Source organism: Pezoporus wallicus, unplaced genomic scaffold (assembly GCF_028554395.1).
Source record: "Pezoporus wallicus isolate ANWC-B61680 ecotype Strahan unplaced genomic scaffold, APGP_CSIRO_Pwel_v1 contig_6217, whole genome shotgun sequence".
NCBI lineage: Eukaryota > Metazoa > Chordata > Aves > Psittaciformes > Psittacidae > Pezoporus > Pezoporus wallicus.
The window spans coordinates 2,036,721-2,054,247 of record NW_026637336.1 but is presented as its reverse complement, the minus strand read 5'-3'; the positions used below and the strand labels follow the sequence as shown (position 1 = coordinate 2,054,247).

Below are 17,527 nucleotides of genomic sequence, written 5' to 3'. Positions count from 1 at the left end.
CCCCGTGACCCCTCTGCCCCGGGTGGCACAGAGCATGAAGTGACACTGCGTGATGGCTGTGGCTGTGTGCGAGCAGCAGTTTGCAGCGCTGGGAAAGAGCAGTTCTCATAAAGAGCACCCAAAATCAGATTTACATCAATGAGCTGTCAAACGGGTTGGCAAAGATCAGTGCTGCTGCGTGATGCTCGAGGTATGTGGCTTTTCCTGTTCTCCTGCTCCTCGTTCATCAGCATGGGGTTGGTCCTCAGGACTTGGATCAGAGGGGATCACCCCCCTTTATCTGACCAGCGATGCTATTCCCAAGCCACATCCCGGCTCCACATAGCTGTCACCTCTGGTCATCCCTGTCTCTCCTACTCTCACCAGACTGTCAGGGAGCAAAGTTTTACACAGGTGAGGACCCAAGGCCTGGGATGCGATGCAGGAGACCTCATTCAGTCACGTTTTGAGCATGACTTTGACCCTCCCCTCCCCGGCTGGGCTGCAGTAGGGAACCAGCCCCAACCTCTCTCTAAACATACTTCTTGCTCTTATTTGTTTTAATACAATGATAAATAATAACCTTGCTTTAGAACCTCGTGTCCCTGGGTGACCGGATGAGTCAGGAGGCTGGTGATACTCTGCAGAGGCTGCAAATGTACCCTCTATCTCCCTGCAGTGGGTTAGGATTCAGTGGGAACTCTCTGCCAACATCAGCAGCGCACGGAAATGAGCTGGGGAACGAGAGAGGGACTCCTGTGCTGTCCGGGCCTCTGAGCTAGAAGAGCAGCAGCAGCACTCATGCAGACACAACCCCTTTATGCCAGAAGCCAGCCTGGCAGTGGCAGGAGACCAAGGAATCCTTCAGTGTCCAGCCTGTGCTCACCTCTGTGACCTGGGAGCAAGTTGCAGAAGCCAGAAAGTAATTCAAGTAATTCAAGTAATTGAATTGTGGATGGTTTTATGTTAGAAAAGCCTGGCGACTGCAGTACCCCCCGTGCCAAAGAGCCTGCCGTCCATCAGAGGTTTGACCTACGATCTCCTCACTCACATGGGTTTGGCTTTTGGGACAATTGGCTCAGAAGCAATTTTGGGAGTGGATCTGAGGACTTAGCAGCCCAGTCACACAATCACATCATAGAGATCATCATAGAACAGTTTGGGTTGAAGGGACCTTAAAGCTCCTCCAGCTCCAGCCCCTGCCACGGGCAGGGACCCCTTCCACTGGAGCAGCTTGCTCCAAGCCCCTGTGTCCAACCTGGCCTTGAACACTGCCAGGGATGGGGCAGCCACAGCTTCTCTGGGCACCCTGTGCCAGCGCCTCAGCACCCTCACAGGGAAGAGCTTCTGCCTAAGAGCTCATCTCAGTCTCCCCTCGGGCAGGTTAAAGCCATTCCCCTGCGCTGCCCAGCCCCGCACCAGGCTGACGGGCTTGCACCGGCCGCACTGGGCCGCAGGGGGCGCTGTGTGGCGCTCGTCTCCACTTCCGCCTCTGCCCGCGGAGCCCCCGGTAGCCGCGCCGCGCCCTGACGTCACGAGCCGCGCCCCTCCCGTTGCCCTCTCACTTCCGCCCGGCACGGGGCGGGGCCCGGGGCCGCTCTCGCGAGACCCGCGCGGCCCCCGCGCCCTCCCCGCCCCGCCCGTCGTGCCCGCCGAGGTGGAGGCCGCCCCGCGCCCGCCATGGCCTCCGACAGCGACACCGAGGAGTTCTACGACGCGCCCGAGGACGTGCACCCGCCCGCCGCGCCCCCCGGACCGTGAGTGCCACCGCCGCTGCCCCCCCAGCGCGGCCCGGAGGGACCGCGCCCGCCCCCCCGTCACCCCCATAGCCGCGTCCTGTGGGGAGGGAGTGGGGTTCTGATCCCTTCCGCCCTGCCCCGCGGCCCGGAGCGCACTGCCGGCGGGCTGGGGGGGAGCGGGGATGCGGAGGAACGGAGCGGGTCTGGGTGTGCTGGGGAGGGTCGCAGGGGCTGTGGGTGAGGTCGCATCCTCGGGCAGGCTCTTTGGGGTTAAGGCGAGCGGAGGTGACCCGTAAATACCACAGAATAACAGGTTTTCTGAGGGAGAAAGGAGCGGGCGTGAGCTTCTCCAGCAACAGGCTGCAGCTGTGTGTGGAGCTGCTTCCAGCGTGCTCCCTCCCTTGGTTTTCGTGGTGTTGATCTGATGCTGCCGGTGTTTGTGCAGGGCATGGTTCTGTGCACGGTCTGAGCCGCAGTTACCTCGGGCTTTCGGTATCGCAACCCTGTTGATGTTGGCCAGATGCGCTCCCTCCTTTTAAATTATCCATATCTCTGTCTGGCTTTGTGCTGAGCAGGTGCTGGCTTCTATCAGTTCTGGTTTTGTGTTGTCTGGACCAAACCAATCCATTGCTTGACCTTGTCGGGTAAGGTTTCATGCAGGTTTTCCAGAAAGCAATAAGATATGGATTGTGGGCTCCATCCATTCGAAGCTTTAATAATTGAATAAGGGCTTGTTTTAATCTGTCAGTGGTCACTGGATGCCTAGAACAAAAGAAAACCTGGATCCTTCCTTCTCAAAAGGATCCTTCCTGCACAAAAGCTTTTCTGAACTTAGGTTTTTACGTAGCCTGGTGAAAAGCACATCCCAGAGTGTGGCTCGGCAAGATGTGGTGGGCACATTGACAGTGCTCGTGCTGGAATGAGGTTCTGCTCCCGTTGCTTGCCTTGCCCTGGCACTGCCAGTCAGGAAACTCTCCTATGAGTAGCATTAACTCAGAGTCATTGAAAAGAGCTGAAAACTAGGAACAGCAAAAGCTATCTGACAGGTCAGATGGCTGGATCCTGGCAGGATGGGGACGGGGGAAGGGTGTTGGATTTGTCTGGCAAGAAGGGGGAACCAGGCACATCCTAGCTGCTCATGGCCTGACTTTGCAGGTCTCCGCCACATGTACCTAAGCAGAACTTGGGAACATGAAGTCACTCACTAGAAATTAAAGTGAAAGATGCTTTTAACTTTTCCGTTGCTCTTCCATAACCTCTGAGGATACATCACTGACTCCAGTTAACAGAGTTCTGTCAGCCTGAGTAAGGTAAGGGGGTGGCCTCAGAGGGCTTAGTTTGCAGTGCAGGTACTGAGTCTGGAATTTAGTCTGCTCTTGAATCTGTACTGACAATGTGGAGAGCATTTTCTCTTAAATAAGCTTTGAGATTCGTTCAGAGCTAATTTCACATCTACGTTAGATGCTTCTCAGAAGCAGGGTTGTCAGTTGTCCTTTTGAGACCCAGGCACTTGTAATGGCGTTGAGTTGGGACCCACAAATCAAGTCAAAACGTTCTCATGGGAGAAAGAGCAACTGAAAACAAGTTCATGTTGCCTTCTGCAGCTGGAGGCATTTCCTTGTGTTCTAATGATCATCAGCAAAACCCCTTGGGAATTGTTTTTGGCAGCATATGCTGTAGCCAGTTTCACAAAGTGGCATGGATATGTTTGCCCTCATTAAAAATGTGGAGTCTGTAGCTTCCCCGCACCCTGAGTTGCAGGTGGGAAAGTTTAATAAGTGCTGATAAATTCAGCTGTTTGTGTAACCTGCTGACTTCTTTGTTGTTGATTTGTTTTGTTGTCTCCTGCTGTGCAGGAGTGGAGTTTGCAAGTTGCATGTAAGCTCCTAATTCCCACCGTAATCAATAGGTGCTGATGCTTAAGCCCCTCTCTCAAGAAAAGCACCACATCTGCATGCTCAAGTGCAGATATAACTGGTGTTCTCTACGAATTAAATAGCAGACATCACAGAACTCATTACAAAATGTTTCTTGCAGGTGGTAGTGGACTGAGGTTGCTCTCCTGGATCCATGAGGTGAAGTGTGTTTAAACCACGTATTTGGAGACCATGGTGTCCCTTCTGTATGCCGTACTTCTATGGTAGATCTTGCCTTTTACATGCAGTTCTACTGAAAAGGCACTGGATTTGAGATACGATGTAGATCATGAGAAATATCCTCTAGTACCTTCATCACAGTTCTTGAATTCTAACTTCCGTAGTCCTATCTGTTTGAAGCTGCTTCCATGCTTTTCCTGAAGAATCTAGTTTTCCTCTCTGTAGGAAGCTTGATGGTGTGAAGTTGTGCCCTGTTGACACATGGGACATGCTTAGTACAACTTTTCTTTCTGTGCGTGTTTCGGGCAACATCCAAAACTGATCTTGGCAGCTGACTGATGGAGTGTGAAGTGTTGGGGATACTGCTGTAGGGACTTGCAGCACTGCAGATGTGTTTCTGAGTTAGCTTCCCAAGGGCAGCCTGAACAGGGCATTGCAGTAGTGAATCCTTGCGGTTTGGAAGGTGTGGGCTGCCACAGAGAGCTGCAGCAAGAGTAATTGTAGCTTCCAGGCCAGCCACAGGTTAGAGAGAGAACACGTCATGTGCAAGTGGAGGGACAGCAGGAAATGCCCTTCCTGGGCTGGTGGCTGAACCTGTGTGTGCTGTGCAGTGTGCTACTGCTCTGTGTACACCTCACACCTCCTTCTTGTCAGCACGGTAACAGTGTGCATCTCCTGGGAGAGCCAGCAGTGTGGTCCTGGGTCTGACAAAGGCAATCCTGTCACTGGGGGAGGTTTTGAAGGGCTGAGTGGTTTATTTGACATACGATAGTTGAAAATGTGAAGCTTGGTTCACATAGGTACTGGGCTGGAACTACCTGATAGTGGGAATGGCGGCTTCCTAGAGTCTGGGCAGGGTGAGGATGAATTGGACAGCTGAATAAATAAATAGTAGTTAAAAGAAGTTCTTAATGGGTTTATTTGCCATGAGCTTGACAAGGCACCAGGTTGTGTTTGTGCAGGTGAAATGGGATTTTACTTTGAGTTTTGTTTAATGTTTGGAGATAACCTTGAGCCCCTCCTCTGTTAAACTGCTGTTACAGTGGTGTCGTGTAAGAAAACAAGTTAGAAGTATTCCGTGTGAATGTGGTTTGCAAGCTCTATGGTTACCAACTTCTAAATCCCACTATTAACTAAACAGTAATACTAGGCAACAAAATTAAGGTTTTGACGTATGTTTTCTGTGGCATATGTCAGTCTCCATGTTCTGCCTGCTAACCCTGGAAAGCTACAGATCTTTCAAAGCAAAATCAAGGTTTGATGGACCTTCATACAAATATTTTCAGACATTTTTGCCACCATGTATATTCTTTTTTAAAATGCAAGCAGTTCAGATACTGCATCTGTAAAACCAGTGGCCTTAAGGTAAAACTGGGGACTGGAGAAAGCTGGTAACTTCAGGAAGGAAAGACCATTCCAGAGGGAAGTTCAGTTACAAGAGGCTGCCGTTACAAAACTTGCTCTCTATCTTGTCTTTCTGAATGGAAGAGCACAGAAGCAGCAGCTCATCATGAATAAGGGTGCGCTGGGGCTTATAAACATGACGCTCAGATAGTCTCAGCAAGACACCAGACTTACTGGCTTTGTTACGAACTGATCTGAAGGTGATGTTACTGCCAAATACTTGTAGCAGCTTTGCACTGTTTCTAAAGCTTCACCTTAGCATCAGAGGTGTATGTGTGCGATACTGAGCTCCCAGCACTGTTACATTCTACACCTGTGAGCTCTGTCGTCTCTGTTACTGGAGCAGCCTGGTGTGGAAGAACCCTCAGAAGATCTTGTGGCCCAACCTTTCAACCTCTTGCTATGTAAGGCCCTGCAGTCAGTGTGACTCAATACTTGAATATCTTGTAGAATTCTGCAGAGCTCATGGGAAATACAAGTTCAGGATATAGGGAGAGTTGAGTGCTCACTGCCTAGAGTGAGCGGTGACCTGAGGAGCAGTAATTATTTGATACTGTTCCCTTAGGACACCTTGTTCTTTCATGTAATTAGTGACACAAAGGCATGTGTGTGAGTGGATGCAACTGCGTATTCCCTGTTTCCCAGGATGTATTTTGGGAAGTAGTGGAAAACTAGTTCCCTCCTGTTAGAATGTCAATACTGATGTTTATTCTGAATGTCATGATTGGAAGCAATACTCACTTGCGTGAGTTGAAGGTCAGAATGGTTGTGATAGTGTTGACTGTGTAGATCAGGGCTCAGGCACTTGGTTTGCAAGCCACTAGAGCATTGGTACTTCTGATTTCTGAGGGTTTTGGTTTCTTTGATGTCTATCTACCCTGTGCCTCCCTTTACATGCCAACTTTAAACTCTGTTTTTAAACGTGTACTTGGAATAGCATCAGTTTATTAGGAAAGGGTGATGGAAACAGGATTTGTAGAAGATTCTGCTGGGAAACTTCCAGGGACTGTGGAAGCTGTGGATCTATGTGTTGTAGGCACAGCTGGGTATTCAACTCTTCTTGAGTAAAGGAGTGGTATAAGAAACTTACCCTTTGTTGCTTGTTTGAAGTATCAAGTCCACACTTGTTGTAGAGCAGGACTGTATTTCAGACTGTTCAAGATGAAGCTTACTGTCCAGAGATCTTTTCTCTTTGCACTCTACCTAAGTCTTGTATTCTCTTTCTAACAGGTCACCATCAAAAGCTGGATCCCATATGGTAAAGGTGAGTGTCTTAAAATCAATCGTATGCTTGTTGCTAAACCCAGTGCTGAGCATTTCTGCCTAAAGTAGATGTACTATGGGAGACCTAACATCTGCAGATGGGAAATTACAGGCTTTCCTTGTTGTAGGTAGCAATTGTGCTTATGCCTCTTGAAGTTCCTTGAACTTTACCTTTATTTAGGGTATGTTAACATGTCTCGAAGCTAATTTTATTCTGGAATGTGTAAGTGCAATTGAATTGACTCAGTTACTAGACTGCACTCTTTCAAGTGGTTTGTGAGTAGTAAGCAAGTCTCTGCAGCACTTGGATGTTGGTTATTTATATGAAATACTTGACTTTGCTCTCTTCTGTCTTTAAAATAAGAAAAACGCTGGGCTTTGTACTTCCAAAGCCTCCCCTTGAGGTTATGTGAAGATAAAACACTATATTTAACTTAATGAGACAGCGCTGCCACGTCCCACGCAGGTACTTGGTATGCTGCATCTGTGCATGGTGACAGTGCAGCTGAGGCTGGCCCACATCTAATAGGTGAGGAGTTGGAACCTTGTACAGCAACCACTTGTTTCCTGGGCTCAGAAGGGACAAAGGTGATGCTGTGCAACACATTGTCATAAAGAAGGCTTGACATTCCATCCTTAAAGGGTTGGGAAATCCTGGTCAAAAGGGTGTTTCTGGTTTGTCAGCAGCACTCTCTTCTGAATCAAGAATCTTTTTGCAGTATCTTATGGTATCTCATATGGAACAGAGACATAGCCCCTATTTCATGTTCTGCTTAATGTTCCTTCAGTGATTAAGTACATGTGAAGGCCTTTCACAAAATAGTGCCCTATCATTATGACTAAATTCAGTGCAATCAGTGAATTTCAAAGCTAACTTTAATATCTTCTCTGAATTATTGGCTGTGGAGTTCTGTATGTTGCTTGTAGGTCGGTTGGGTTTTTTTTTTTACGTATCTTTTTAAGTCACTTGTTCCAAGCTGTGTTTCTGAAGGTGGAAAAAGGAGTTACTTTTCTGCTTGGTACAGTATCAGTTCAGTGAATGTGTGACTAATGGTATCATTTGTCTTGGAATGAGCAAGAAATATTTCCCCAGTCCAAAGTTTAAGAGGTGTGTGAGGTTTGTGTCAACAGAATTAGAAATTAATATAATGGCCTCTGTAGGCACTGATTGCACTAAAGGGTTTTGAGTCCTCACACCTCTGAAGGGAGATTTTAGTGCTAAAGCAAAAGAGAACTTGCATTTAGAACAGAGAAACTGTATGGAAGGAGGGGGGGAGTGGAGGGAGAAGAAGAACTATTCTATTACCATAGCTCTCTGCATGATAATGTTCTTTCTTGAGGTCAGAACTCCAGGATGGATGTCTGTAAAAGCTGTGTGGTTTTCTCCAAACATAATATGTTAGTATGGTATTAAGATTTTCTTTGATTAGGTGGGTGTCTAAGAAGACTCTAAGGAGAAATTGCTTAGCTCTCTGTCCTAGGCAGTCACTCTGAATCTTGTTTGTAGTCCAGGAAAATATGAGGAAGTCTTTTAAAATACCTGTTTACCATGGAGATGAGGTGTCTTCTATGTATCCAAAGCTGTAGAAGCAGAATTAAATTAATAGCTAACAAAAATAGCTCATAATGGTAACAGCCAGCTTTTGGGGGCTTTAACACTAGAGGACTGCTGACTTCAGCAGCAGAATTCTGGGTCTGTAGACAGGAAGGAGGAGTAGAACAGCAGTTTTGTATCTCAACTCGGGGAATCAGCTCGTCATAGAACTGCAGCCTGATTTGGGTTGGAAGGGAGCTTAAAGCCCATCCAGTTCCAACCCCCTGCTGTGGGCAGGGACACCTTCCACTAGAGCAGCTTGCTCCAAGCCCCATCCAACCTGGCCTTAAGATGGGAGTTGAAATGTTTGGTTTTTCTTAATGTTTCCAGCTCGGTGACTTAATTCTGAGTCAGTTGTGAGTAGTTTTTTTGTTTGTGGGACAAATACAGGCTTTTATCTGCAGCTTTGGTCACCAAATAGCCTGTGCAGGATGGTCAAAGAGTGGAACAAGTTCCTCAGAGATCATGTGCAGTCTCCATTCTTGGATATAGTCATAACCTGACTAGACACATTTCTCAGTTGTCTCTGTTTTGAGATGCTTGACATGCCCAAATTGTAACCTAACTCTAATATTCCTGATTCCTAGGGCTGCCTGCCTTAACTATGGGGTTTGTGGGGTTTGTTTGTTTAAATTAAACAAGACTTAGAATTATTAAAAGGGTATTTTCTACATTATTTTGGCACACAAAGCCACCTTTAGCAAATTGTTTTCATTAATTCTTCGTTTGGTAGGATGTACCAAAGTGTTGGTGTTGCTTGCGCATCTCAAAACTACACTTCTTCAACTTGAAGCTGGCTTTACAGCAGTACTATAATATCCTAGGAGTGTTGATTATAAAGAATGAACAGTATACTCAGCTTTGAATTTTCATGCAGTTTTTCATCCAAGTGTTGTTGGGTTTTGCTTAAAGTTGGTCATTTCATTTGTTCTGGTGCAGTTTATTCAGATGCTGGAAGGATCTGCATGAAAATGGTGACTAAAATAGACAGTGTGCACTAGGGATAATCGTGGAACATTAAGATTCCCTGTCAGCACCTCAGAAGCGTACCTGTGACCCCTTGGTAGATCTGCCTGACTTAACCTGGAGATGTCTGTTACATATGGTGGTAACACAGTTCCTGCATCCTTTCCACAAGCTGATAGAGAAGGAAATATTTTAATATGGACTTTCCTTGTTGCAGGTGATGGAATGTGGATGTTTCTGTAAGCTTCGTGCTACCTTCAATTTGAGTTTAGTTGAGGTTGAAACCTTTTGAACTGCTTTTTTGTTTAGTAGTGTTCAGGCTTTCTGTGCATGGAGATGTGAAATACTCTCCACCTGCACTGTACATTGCAGTTCAAACATCTGTGACAGCACAAGGTGTGCAAATGGAGCTGAAGTCTTGGCCTTTATGCTATTTAATGTGTTGTAGCTGTATTTTTGTTGGGTCTTACTGAAGAACTACCATCATCTTATGTCTTTTTCCCATAGGATGTGGACAGTACGATACTCAAAACTGGAAATGAAACCTTTGTCCAAGAAATGAAACAAGATGATTCAAAAGAGGTTAGTGTTCAACCCTGATGCTTTATGCTTCCAGCATCACACTAGAAATATTAAATAATTGAGTAATCGGTCTTCATCTTGACATTTACATAGATCAGAATTTGTCCTTAATGTTAGTAATAATGTTCATCTGAAGGGTAAAAACCAAGCTGACTGATGAGTGCATGCTTGAGGTGGCTGCTGTTTAACAGGCTAATGCTTTGGGTTTGTTTCTTTAGATTATCGACAGTATTATAGAAGAAAGCCAGAAGGCACAACAACTAGATGATGATTCTTTAGATCCTAGAGGAAAAGATCTAACTGTTCCAACTTCAGACGCAAACGCTTGGATTTCTGGAGCAGGTATTGTTAATAATATTCCAGAAGTACTACCTACTAAAATACCATTACAAGAAGACCCTGGAGAGCTGGTACATCAGAGTGTGTGCAAGGACACTGAGTTGGAGTCTGGGAAGCCTTTGTTTGCTTCTGAGAAACAGGAAGCTCCTAAACTAACAAAAGTAACAAATGCAACTGACCATAAAATGGATGAAACTGAAGCACAGAAAGAAGCACCCAAAACTGAGGACTTAACAGACAAGAAAGAGGCCAGTACTTTAGAACAAGTGGCTTCAGATTTATCGACCAAAGACCTTTCTACAACAGAAGAAATCCCTCCAGCAAAGCCCCCACGGCAGCTCACTGTAGAGCCGGACATAGTTGCCAGCACAAAGAAGCCTGTCCCAGCCCGGCCACCACCTCCAACAAACGTCCCCCCCCCGAGGCCACCCCCACCTGCCCGGCCAGCCCCACCACCACGGAAGAAGAAGAGTGAGCTGGATTTTGAAGTGCAAAAACCTGGCTTAGAAGGCAAGTGTTCTATTTTGGATGGGTTTCGTTATCTGCATGGTTGCTATTTTTGTGTTTTGAGTGAAGAATCATTCGATCTTGTGATTTTAGTTTAGTTGATATGTAAATGATAGGGAAAAAAAATAATTCTTCCACAGTCTTGGCTTCTTACAGTGGAGAAATACCCTTTTGCATTCCAAGTGTTCCTAATTCATAGACTCTGGTAAACTAACACTTCCTACCAAGGTAGCTAATTATAGAATCATGGAATCACAGTATGGTTTGGGTTGGGAGAGACTTTAAAGCTCCTCCAGTTCCAACCCCTGCCACGGGCAGGGACACCTTCCACTAGAGCAGCTTGCTCCAAGCCCCTGTGTCCAACCTGGCCTTGAACACTGCCAGGGATGGGGCAGCCACAGCTTCTCTGGGCACCCTGTGCCAGCGCCTCAGCACCCTCACAGGGAGGAGCTTCTGCTTAAGAGCTCGTCTCAGTCTCCCTTCTGGCAGGTTAAAGTACTCCAAGTAAAACGTGTTCAATCTTCAGCTGCATAGAAACACAAGTCAGATGTAGCAAAAGAGAGTAGTCGTGGGTTAGTTAAAGTAAATTACCTTTTAAAAAAAAAAGAGAAGTTAATGAAACTTCAGAGGACTAGGCAGGAAATCGTGCCTGTGCCTCCACCTATGGATGAAGCACGTAATTGATAAGGCAGATTTGGTGGCATTTGATATATTAAAATAAAATTACACTTGTCAGCAAGGGTGTTCAGGGGTGTAAGGGTGTTATTAGGCCTCTGACACTCTGTAGCCTATGGAGCCTATGGCATCGTTATGCTCTTGTCTCTAATGTGATTTTTCTTTGCAGTTTCTCGAGAGCACTTCTCAGCTGGTGATCTTCTAACTCCGAGTACAGTGGCAGAGGGAGTGCCCAAAGATTCTCAGCCTTCTTTGGACCTGGCAAGTGCAACTAGTGGAGATAAAATAGTCACTGCACAGGTATTGGAAATGGCTCTCAGTTTGAGGACTGTAACATTGGCTGTTACTGTGGTGTTACAACAGAGATAACTTGTTCTCTGTCTGCAAAACTTCAGGAAAATGGGAAAGCAGCTGATGGCCAAACAGCAAATGAAGTACTTGGACCACAAAGACCTAGGTCTAATTCTGGAAGAGAGCTCACAGATGAGGTACTAATGCATGTGGTCTGTGTATGGTACATTCTTATGCTCGTTTTTCCAGTCTGTGACATGAATTGGAGTAGTCTCACATCACTGTGCTCTGACCCACTGCATTCTGTGACCAGGGGTGCACACAGGAGGGCTGGCATGCTGGCTTTGTCCGTTCTGTGGGCCCTGAGTCATAGGTGGTATTAGTGTTTGGAAGTGTGAGCTGTAATAGATCTGAAATGCTCTGAGTTTGTGTTTGTTGCTGTGCAAGCACGTTACAAGGTGTCAGTGAGAGGGAACACAGCCGACTTGACATTTTGTCGCTTATTTAAAAGGGGAAGGAGTCAGCAATAGAAGAACTGTTTTCCCAATGTTAAAAAACAGTTTCTTCAGTTAATAAATTCCATTAATCTGATGAAGTTATCAGGCTGCTGCCAGTCTTGTGTTTGTCTGTATATAGCTGCTTTAACTATTGCTGAACAGATGTGTATATTCATGAGATGGTCCAAAAACCCCTTTTCCTTTGTGTAATACTAGTTAGGTCTAAATGCTGTTTTTCTGCAGGTAAAGGTTGTCTTTGACTGAATCAAACCTTCAGCTGTTAGAATATCTGAAAGGAAAAGAGTTCAACCTCTTTTAATTACATGTTTGACATGGAAGGTGTCAGGCAGTGGGTGATGTCTCTGTAACTGCATTTCTGATCTATGGAATTGAGGCTTCTGGTGGCATGTAACTGTTCATTTCTGTATAGTGGTTGCTAATGTTGGTGCTAACACACTAAAGCTCTCCTAACTTAAACTTAGTCCTTGTAAAATAACTATATAGTGAGCTACAGAATTTCCCATTAGGATAACTAGTTTGTAAGGTCAGATGATTCCTGAGCCTAATAAGGTCATTGTGATTTCCTATTTTCTTTTCCATAGGAAATTCTAGCAAGTGTAATGATAAAAAACCTCGATACGGGTGAAGAAATACCCCTGAGTTTGGCAGAAGAGAAGTTGCCAACAGGCATCAATCCTCTAACTTTGCATATCATGAGGAGAACTAAAGAATATGTCAGGTATGAATGATGGTAGCTTTCACCTCTTTGATACTGTTGCTGTCATAAGTTTTTGTATATGTGGAGGCTGCTCTTGTGCCAGAGTCCTGATCCATCTGTCTAATTTGAGTGCTAACTCCCAGCTCTCTCTGAAGTAGGCTGTTTATTGAATTATTTTAACTAAAAGTTGAAGGTATTGCTGGCACTTGACAGGCAAGTATGTCTGAGAATGCAGCTGAACTGCACTTAGCACCTGGTGTGCTGCATGCTGTCATTTCTGTAGTGAATTAAGCACAGCTTATATCCAAGCACTACATGTTTGTGCTGTCACCTTCTGTAGCTTTTTCAGTGTTTAAATTAGTAGACTTTGGTCCTCTGAAGATCTGTTGTCATTGGTATAGCTGGCTGCTTTGTTTCCCTGTTCTCAACAGAGCTTTAGCCCTTCCAGTGTTTAAACCTGAGTCTTTTTGTTAACTGATAGAAAAAATACAGTTTCTTAATGATCGGGGAATTGTGGCAGTCTAGATGTTGATTTCAAAGGCCTGGATTTATGTGAATTTATACATCAGACAATCTTCAGGGGTTTTGCTTTGCTGAATTATCACTGAAGAGCTCACTTGTGTACAGCTGGGCTCTTCTGTGTACAAACTTCTGTTTAGAATGAACCACTGTTAATGTATTTGATCTAAGGAAAGCAAGGTTTGAGAACACGGTGGCATGTTACCAGTTCCTAGTACTTGATGTAATTTGCTCTTAGCTTTCAAAGCATCACGGAAAGCTGAAGTTTGCAATCTGTGGAAAGGGCTAATATATCTTTGGCCTCTGGAGAGGAAGTACAGTTTTAGTATCAGGATGCCTAAGAATTGTAAGATCTGCTTTATTGATTCACATCACCTCCATGTTTTTCCAGTGTGTTGCATGAAAGAATAAAGATGGATCCAAAAATGCAGATCTTACTTTACTGATGTTTCATTCCCTTCAGATTCATTCTGATTTCATATTAAACAATCACTTCTGTATTTCCTAGTAACGATGCAGCACAGTCTGATGATGAAGACAAAATGCAGACCCAGCAAACTGACTCCGATGGAGGGAGGTTAAAACAGAAAACGTAAGATGCTGTTTCATGTCCCTACAAAGAGAAGGCAGGCTTTGTTTTTCCAAACTGAAGCTCCCCTTCTGACCTGTGAACAAGTTAACTTTTAAATACAAGTGATACCCGCGTTTACATAAGCCCATTGCTCTGCAGTTGAACTGAAGGTTACCTGCTTGTTTTGAGAAGCAGTAATGGAACGAGATAATACTGCGTTTCAAAAACTATTGATTCATAATAGCAACAAATGAGAATTTGTCAGTGTTGTGTTGAAAAACTGCCTTTGCTTTTTAAGGACCCAGCTGAAGAAGTTCCTTGGCAAGTCTGTAAAGCGAGCAAAACACCTTGCTGAGGAGTACGGCGAACGTGCTGTCAACAAAGTGAAGAGCGTTCGAGATGAAGGTAAGTGACACTGATTCTTTTATATAGACATACATATTTTTAATAGGATAATCTCTTTGTTTGAGGGCTTCTAGGACTCAAAGCTAGCTGAGGGACATGCACTGCTTATTCTACCACTGTACAGTTGCTTAGGGATTTTGAGACCAGCAGATGACAAGAAATGATTCTTGTCAAGTAATAGTTGAGAGACCTTTTCAGCTAAACCAGTTGAATACTCTCATTTTTCTTGTGCTGTTAGCAATCTGCCTGCTGTCAAAATGTAATTTGAGGGGGGAAGTTGTTGCAGCAGAGGTAGAAGTGGGGGATTGTCCTCATTATTTCAATAAGATCAGATTGGTTTTGACAACCAGTGCCACCGTTAGAGTTCTCATATAGCTTGAGCTGCTGTTAGATTTCCCAACTACAACTGAATTCTCCTCTTGCTTCATCAATATTTCCTTCAGATAGACTTCTAGTACTGCAGTAAGCCAAGCTAACCACAGCCTGAGCTGAGTGCCATAGAACTGCTGCACTTCAGCATCTTGCATTGCCACTGGCTGTTTGCACCAGCTCTTTTGTAATTCTTATGCTTTGTGGGCAGGTGACCAGGCCATTTCGGCCTCTTCAGTCAGAAGAAACCAATACAGTCATTTTCAGCACACATTAAACTGACAGAAGTCACTTAGTGCAGCATCTGCTGAATGGCCGATGGGTGCAAAGAAAGGGGCACAACAAAAATGGATAGCAGCTCTTACTTTGAGTGTTCAGTGTCTGGATTCACGTCAAATCAGTGTAGATGTATTTTTAGACCTTGACACAACAGTACTCTTGTTTTGCTTTAAGAGCTTAAAATTGCCTGGGAAAATTTGCTAATTCAAGACTAATGTGCTACCAAAAAAGTATTGGCAAATGCTCACCAGTAGATAAGATGTGTATGTACTGCTGAAATTGCGTTCCTCTTAGTCTTCCATACAGATCAAGATGATCCCTCTTCCAGTGATGATGAAGGGATGCCGTATACAAGACCTGTTAAGTTCAAAGCAGCACATGGCTTCAAGGGACCTTATGATTTTGAACAGATTAAAGTTGTTCAGGATCTCAGTGGAGAGCACATGGTAGGTCTCAAATTTCATCTGTGGTTTTACTGAATCTCTTCATCCTGAGATTCAACTTTTAGTTTCCATCTACTTGATGACCTCCAGAAATGACTGTCAGGTTTTTTTGCTCTTGATGAGCAGTTTCATTCTGGAAAATAATATTCTTGCAAGAAATTAAATTTTGGCTGGTTTGATGCCTTTTTCAGGGAAAAAAGAATCTGTAGATACTCAGGATTCAGGGATTCTCCAGAGCTTTTCCTTGAAGAGTTTTGGTATGAGTGTTCCTCATAGTTTTGGTTCCTTCAGTTCCAAATTTAGGTTGAAATAAGCAGTGTTCCACTACCAACTGTCTGGCACCAATTGAAACAGTCCCCCAGCTCCAGGTGTTATGCTGAGGACAATGATAGCAGCCAGAGCTTTCAAGCTTGTCACCCATAATTGAAGTTTCCAGTCCTATTGGTAATCAGTCTGTGTTAGTTTCTGTCATGCCAGTATTTGATTTCTTAAAACCTAGAAAATTCATAAAAAATACCCCAAAATGACCCTAGGTTGGTGGTTTGATGCCTAATAACTCTCCATTATGACAGGAAGAAATGGAATACTACTTGTGTGGTACTGTGCTCTGTTGACTAATGACTCTTCAGACTTTGCAATGGAAGAATTGTTTTCTTCACAGGCCTTGCAAAATCCTTGTGCCAGTTCTGAATTTAACAAATAGCTGTAATGCTCATTTTGGCTGCCAGAATTGATGTGACCAAGCTGTTAGAAAAACAGTGTTAGCACAGCTTGTGCTAACTTCAAGCGCAGCCACAAATACTTGCCAGTTCTACAAAGCAAACAGCAGGTTGTAAGTCACTTGGAGCCCTGGCTGGCTCTCACCCACTATGCTGGTTTTAATGTAGAACACTGTGGTCATCTGCCCTCTGTTCCTTTCAAACTCTTTTTGCACAGTCCACCAGCCTTAGCAACCACTTTCCAGTGTTTTCATCTACAATTTACTTGTAGTATCTTGTGTATGTCTTGAATCTCGTCAAGTGTTCTAGAGAGGCTTTTTGGTATGGAAAAAGGCACTTTAGGCTAATGACCTCTCTGTTTTGACAGGGTGCTGTCTGGACAATGAAGTTTTCTCACTGTGGTCGATTACTTGCATCTGCAGGACAGGACAATGTAGTAAGAATATGGGTTTTAAAGAATGCTTTTGACTATTTCAACAACATGCGGATGAAGTACAATACAGAAGGTATCTTGCATGCATCCCTGGAGCTCTAAACCTCTAGAAATAGTAGGTTTTTGGGAACTTAAAGTTGATCATGTTTTTTCTGCCTGCGTTCTAGGCCGTGTCTCTCCCTCTCCATCTCAAGAGAGTCTGAATTCTTCCAAGTCTGATACCGATACAGGGGTATGTGCATTACATACATGTTCTGTAAAGCCAGATCTTCGCTGTTGCTTTATCCAAACACACATTAAAGAGTTCTTGGCTTGTCTTTTTGAGGCAAACTATTTTATCAGTAGACACCTTCAGTCAATTTCAAGATGTTTCACAGTCCATTGTGTTGAAGTTTACTGGAGTTGTTTATTAGTGCAGGGTTATTTTAAAGTCATAAGAATCGTTCTTCACATTGTTACTGGCCCTGTACTTTTGGTAAGCAGTAACTGCCTATTGTTCACATTCCAGATGACATTTTATAATGTTTCTGTCCATTTCTCTGATAGATTTGCAGTGGAGTTGATGAAGACCCAGATGATAAAAATGCCCCATTTCGGCAACGACCATTTTGCAAATACAAAGGGCATACAGCAGATCTTCTTGATCTTTCCTGGTCTAAAGTAAGGCACCTTAATACAGGCTATGCAGCTCTTTTGTGTTTTTATTGTTTTCCTTTATTAATTGCCATTGGAACCATACAGCTAAACAACATGAAACAGTCATTGAAGTTAAGAGGAAAGGTTTGTGGAGGCAACACGTATTCTGCCTGAAACAGTCAAAGTGGACGCATTCTAAAGTTGCTGAATAGATTATCTTAAAATTAGAGAATTGTCTCGTGCTCAGCTTTCAAACTGTTTCACATAAAACTTACTCACTTAATTCCCCTCATTGGAATACAGTTGTAATTTGAAGAGCACACTTTGGCTCTCTGGCTGAAGGATCTTAGGCAGGAGAGACTCTCACCTCTTCTCTGAAGCCTGTTGTGCTTTTTCTTCTCTGAATACTTTAACTGCTTTCCAAATGTTCATTTCCGTTGAGAGTCTTCCAGAAAATCTTCTGTGAGCATCAGTGTAGGGATCCTAAGGAAAGCAATCAGTAA

The 17,527-nt window shown here is 44.4% G+C and overlaps 1 protein-coding gene across 2 annotated transcripts in view; it reads left to right on the top strand.

Moving 5' to 3' along the window:
• WDR44 (WD repeat domain 44) overlaps window positions 1–17,527 on the top strand; it is an 89,022-nt gene that overhangs the window by 64,756 nt on the left and 6,739 nt on the right. Inside the window, exons 1-13 of one of the 2 annotated variants that reach the window (XM_057404924.1) lie at window positions 1,631–1,736; window positions 6,449–6,482; window positions 9,549–9,623; window positions 9,842–10,472; window positions 11,314–11,444; window positions 11,540–11,632; window positions 12,535–12,671; window positions 13,678–13,761; window positions 14,039–14,145; window positions 15,088–15,239; window positions 16,323–16,461; window positions 16,556–16,620; window positions 16,935–17,048. In XM_057404924.1, coding sequence (XP_057260907.1) covers window positions 1,660–1,736; window positions 6,449–6,482; window positions 9,549–9,623; window positions 9,842–10,472; window positions 11,314–11,444; window positions 11,540–11,632; window positions 12,535–12,671; window positions 13,678–13,761; window positions 14,039–14,145; window positions 15,088–15,239; window positions 16,323–16,461; window positions 16,556–16,620; window positions 16,935–17,048 — 1,839 coding nt within the window. In that variant the 5' untranslated portion in view covers window positions 1,631–1,659. Of the gene's footprint in view, window positions 1–1,630; window positions 1,737–6,448; window positions 6,483–9,548; window positions 9,624–9,841; window positions 10,473–11,313; window positions 11,445–11,539; window positions 11,633–12,534; window positions 12,672–13,677; window positions 13,762–14,038; window positions 14,146–15,087; window positions 15,240–16,322; window positions 16,462–16,555; window positions 16,621–16,934; window positions 17,049–17,527 lie in introns of those variants that run through there. The other variant, XM_057404923.1, reaches the window with a different exon arrangement.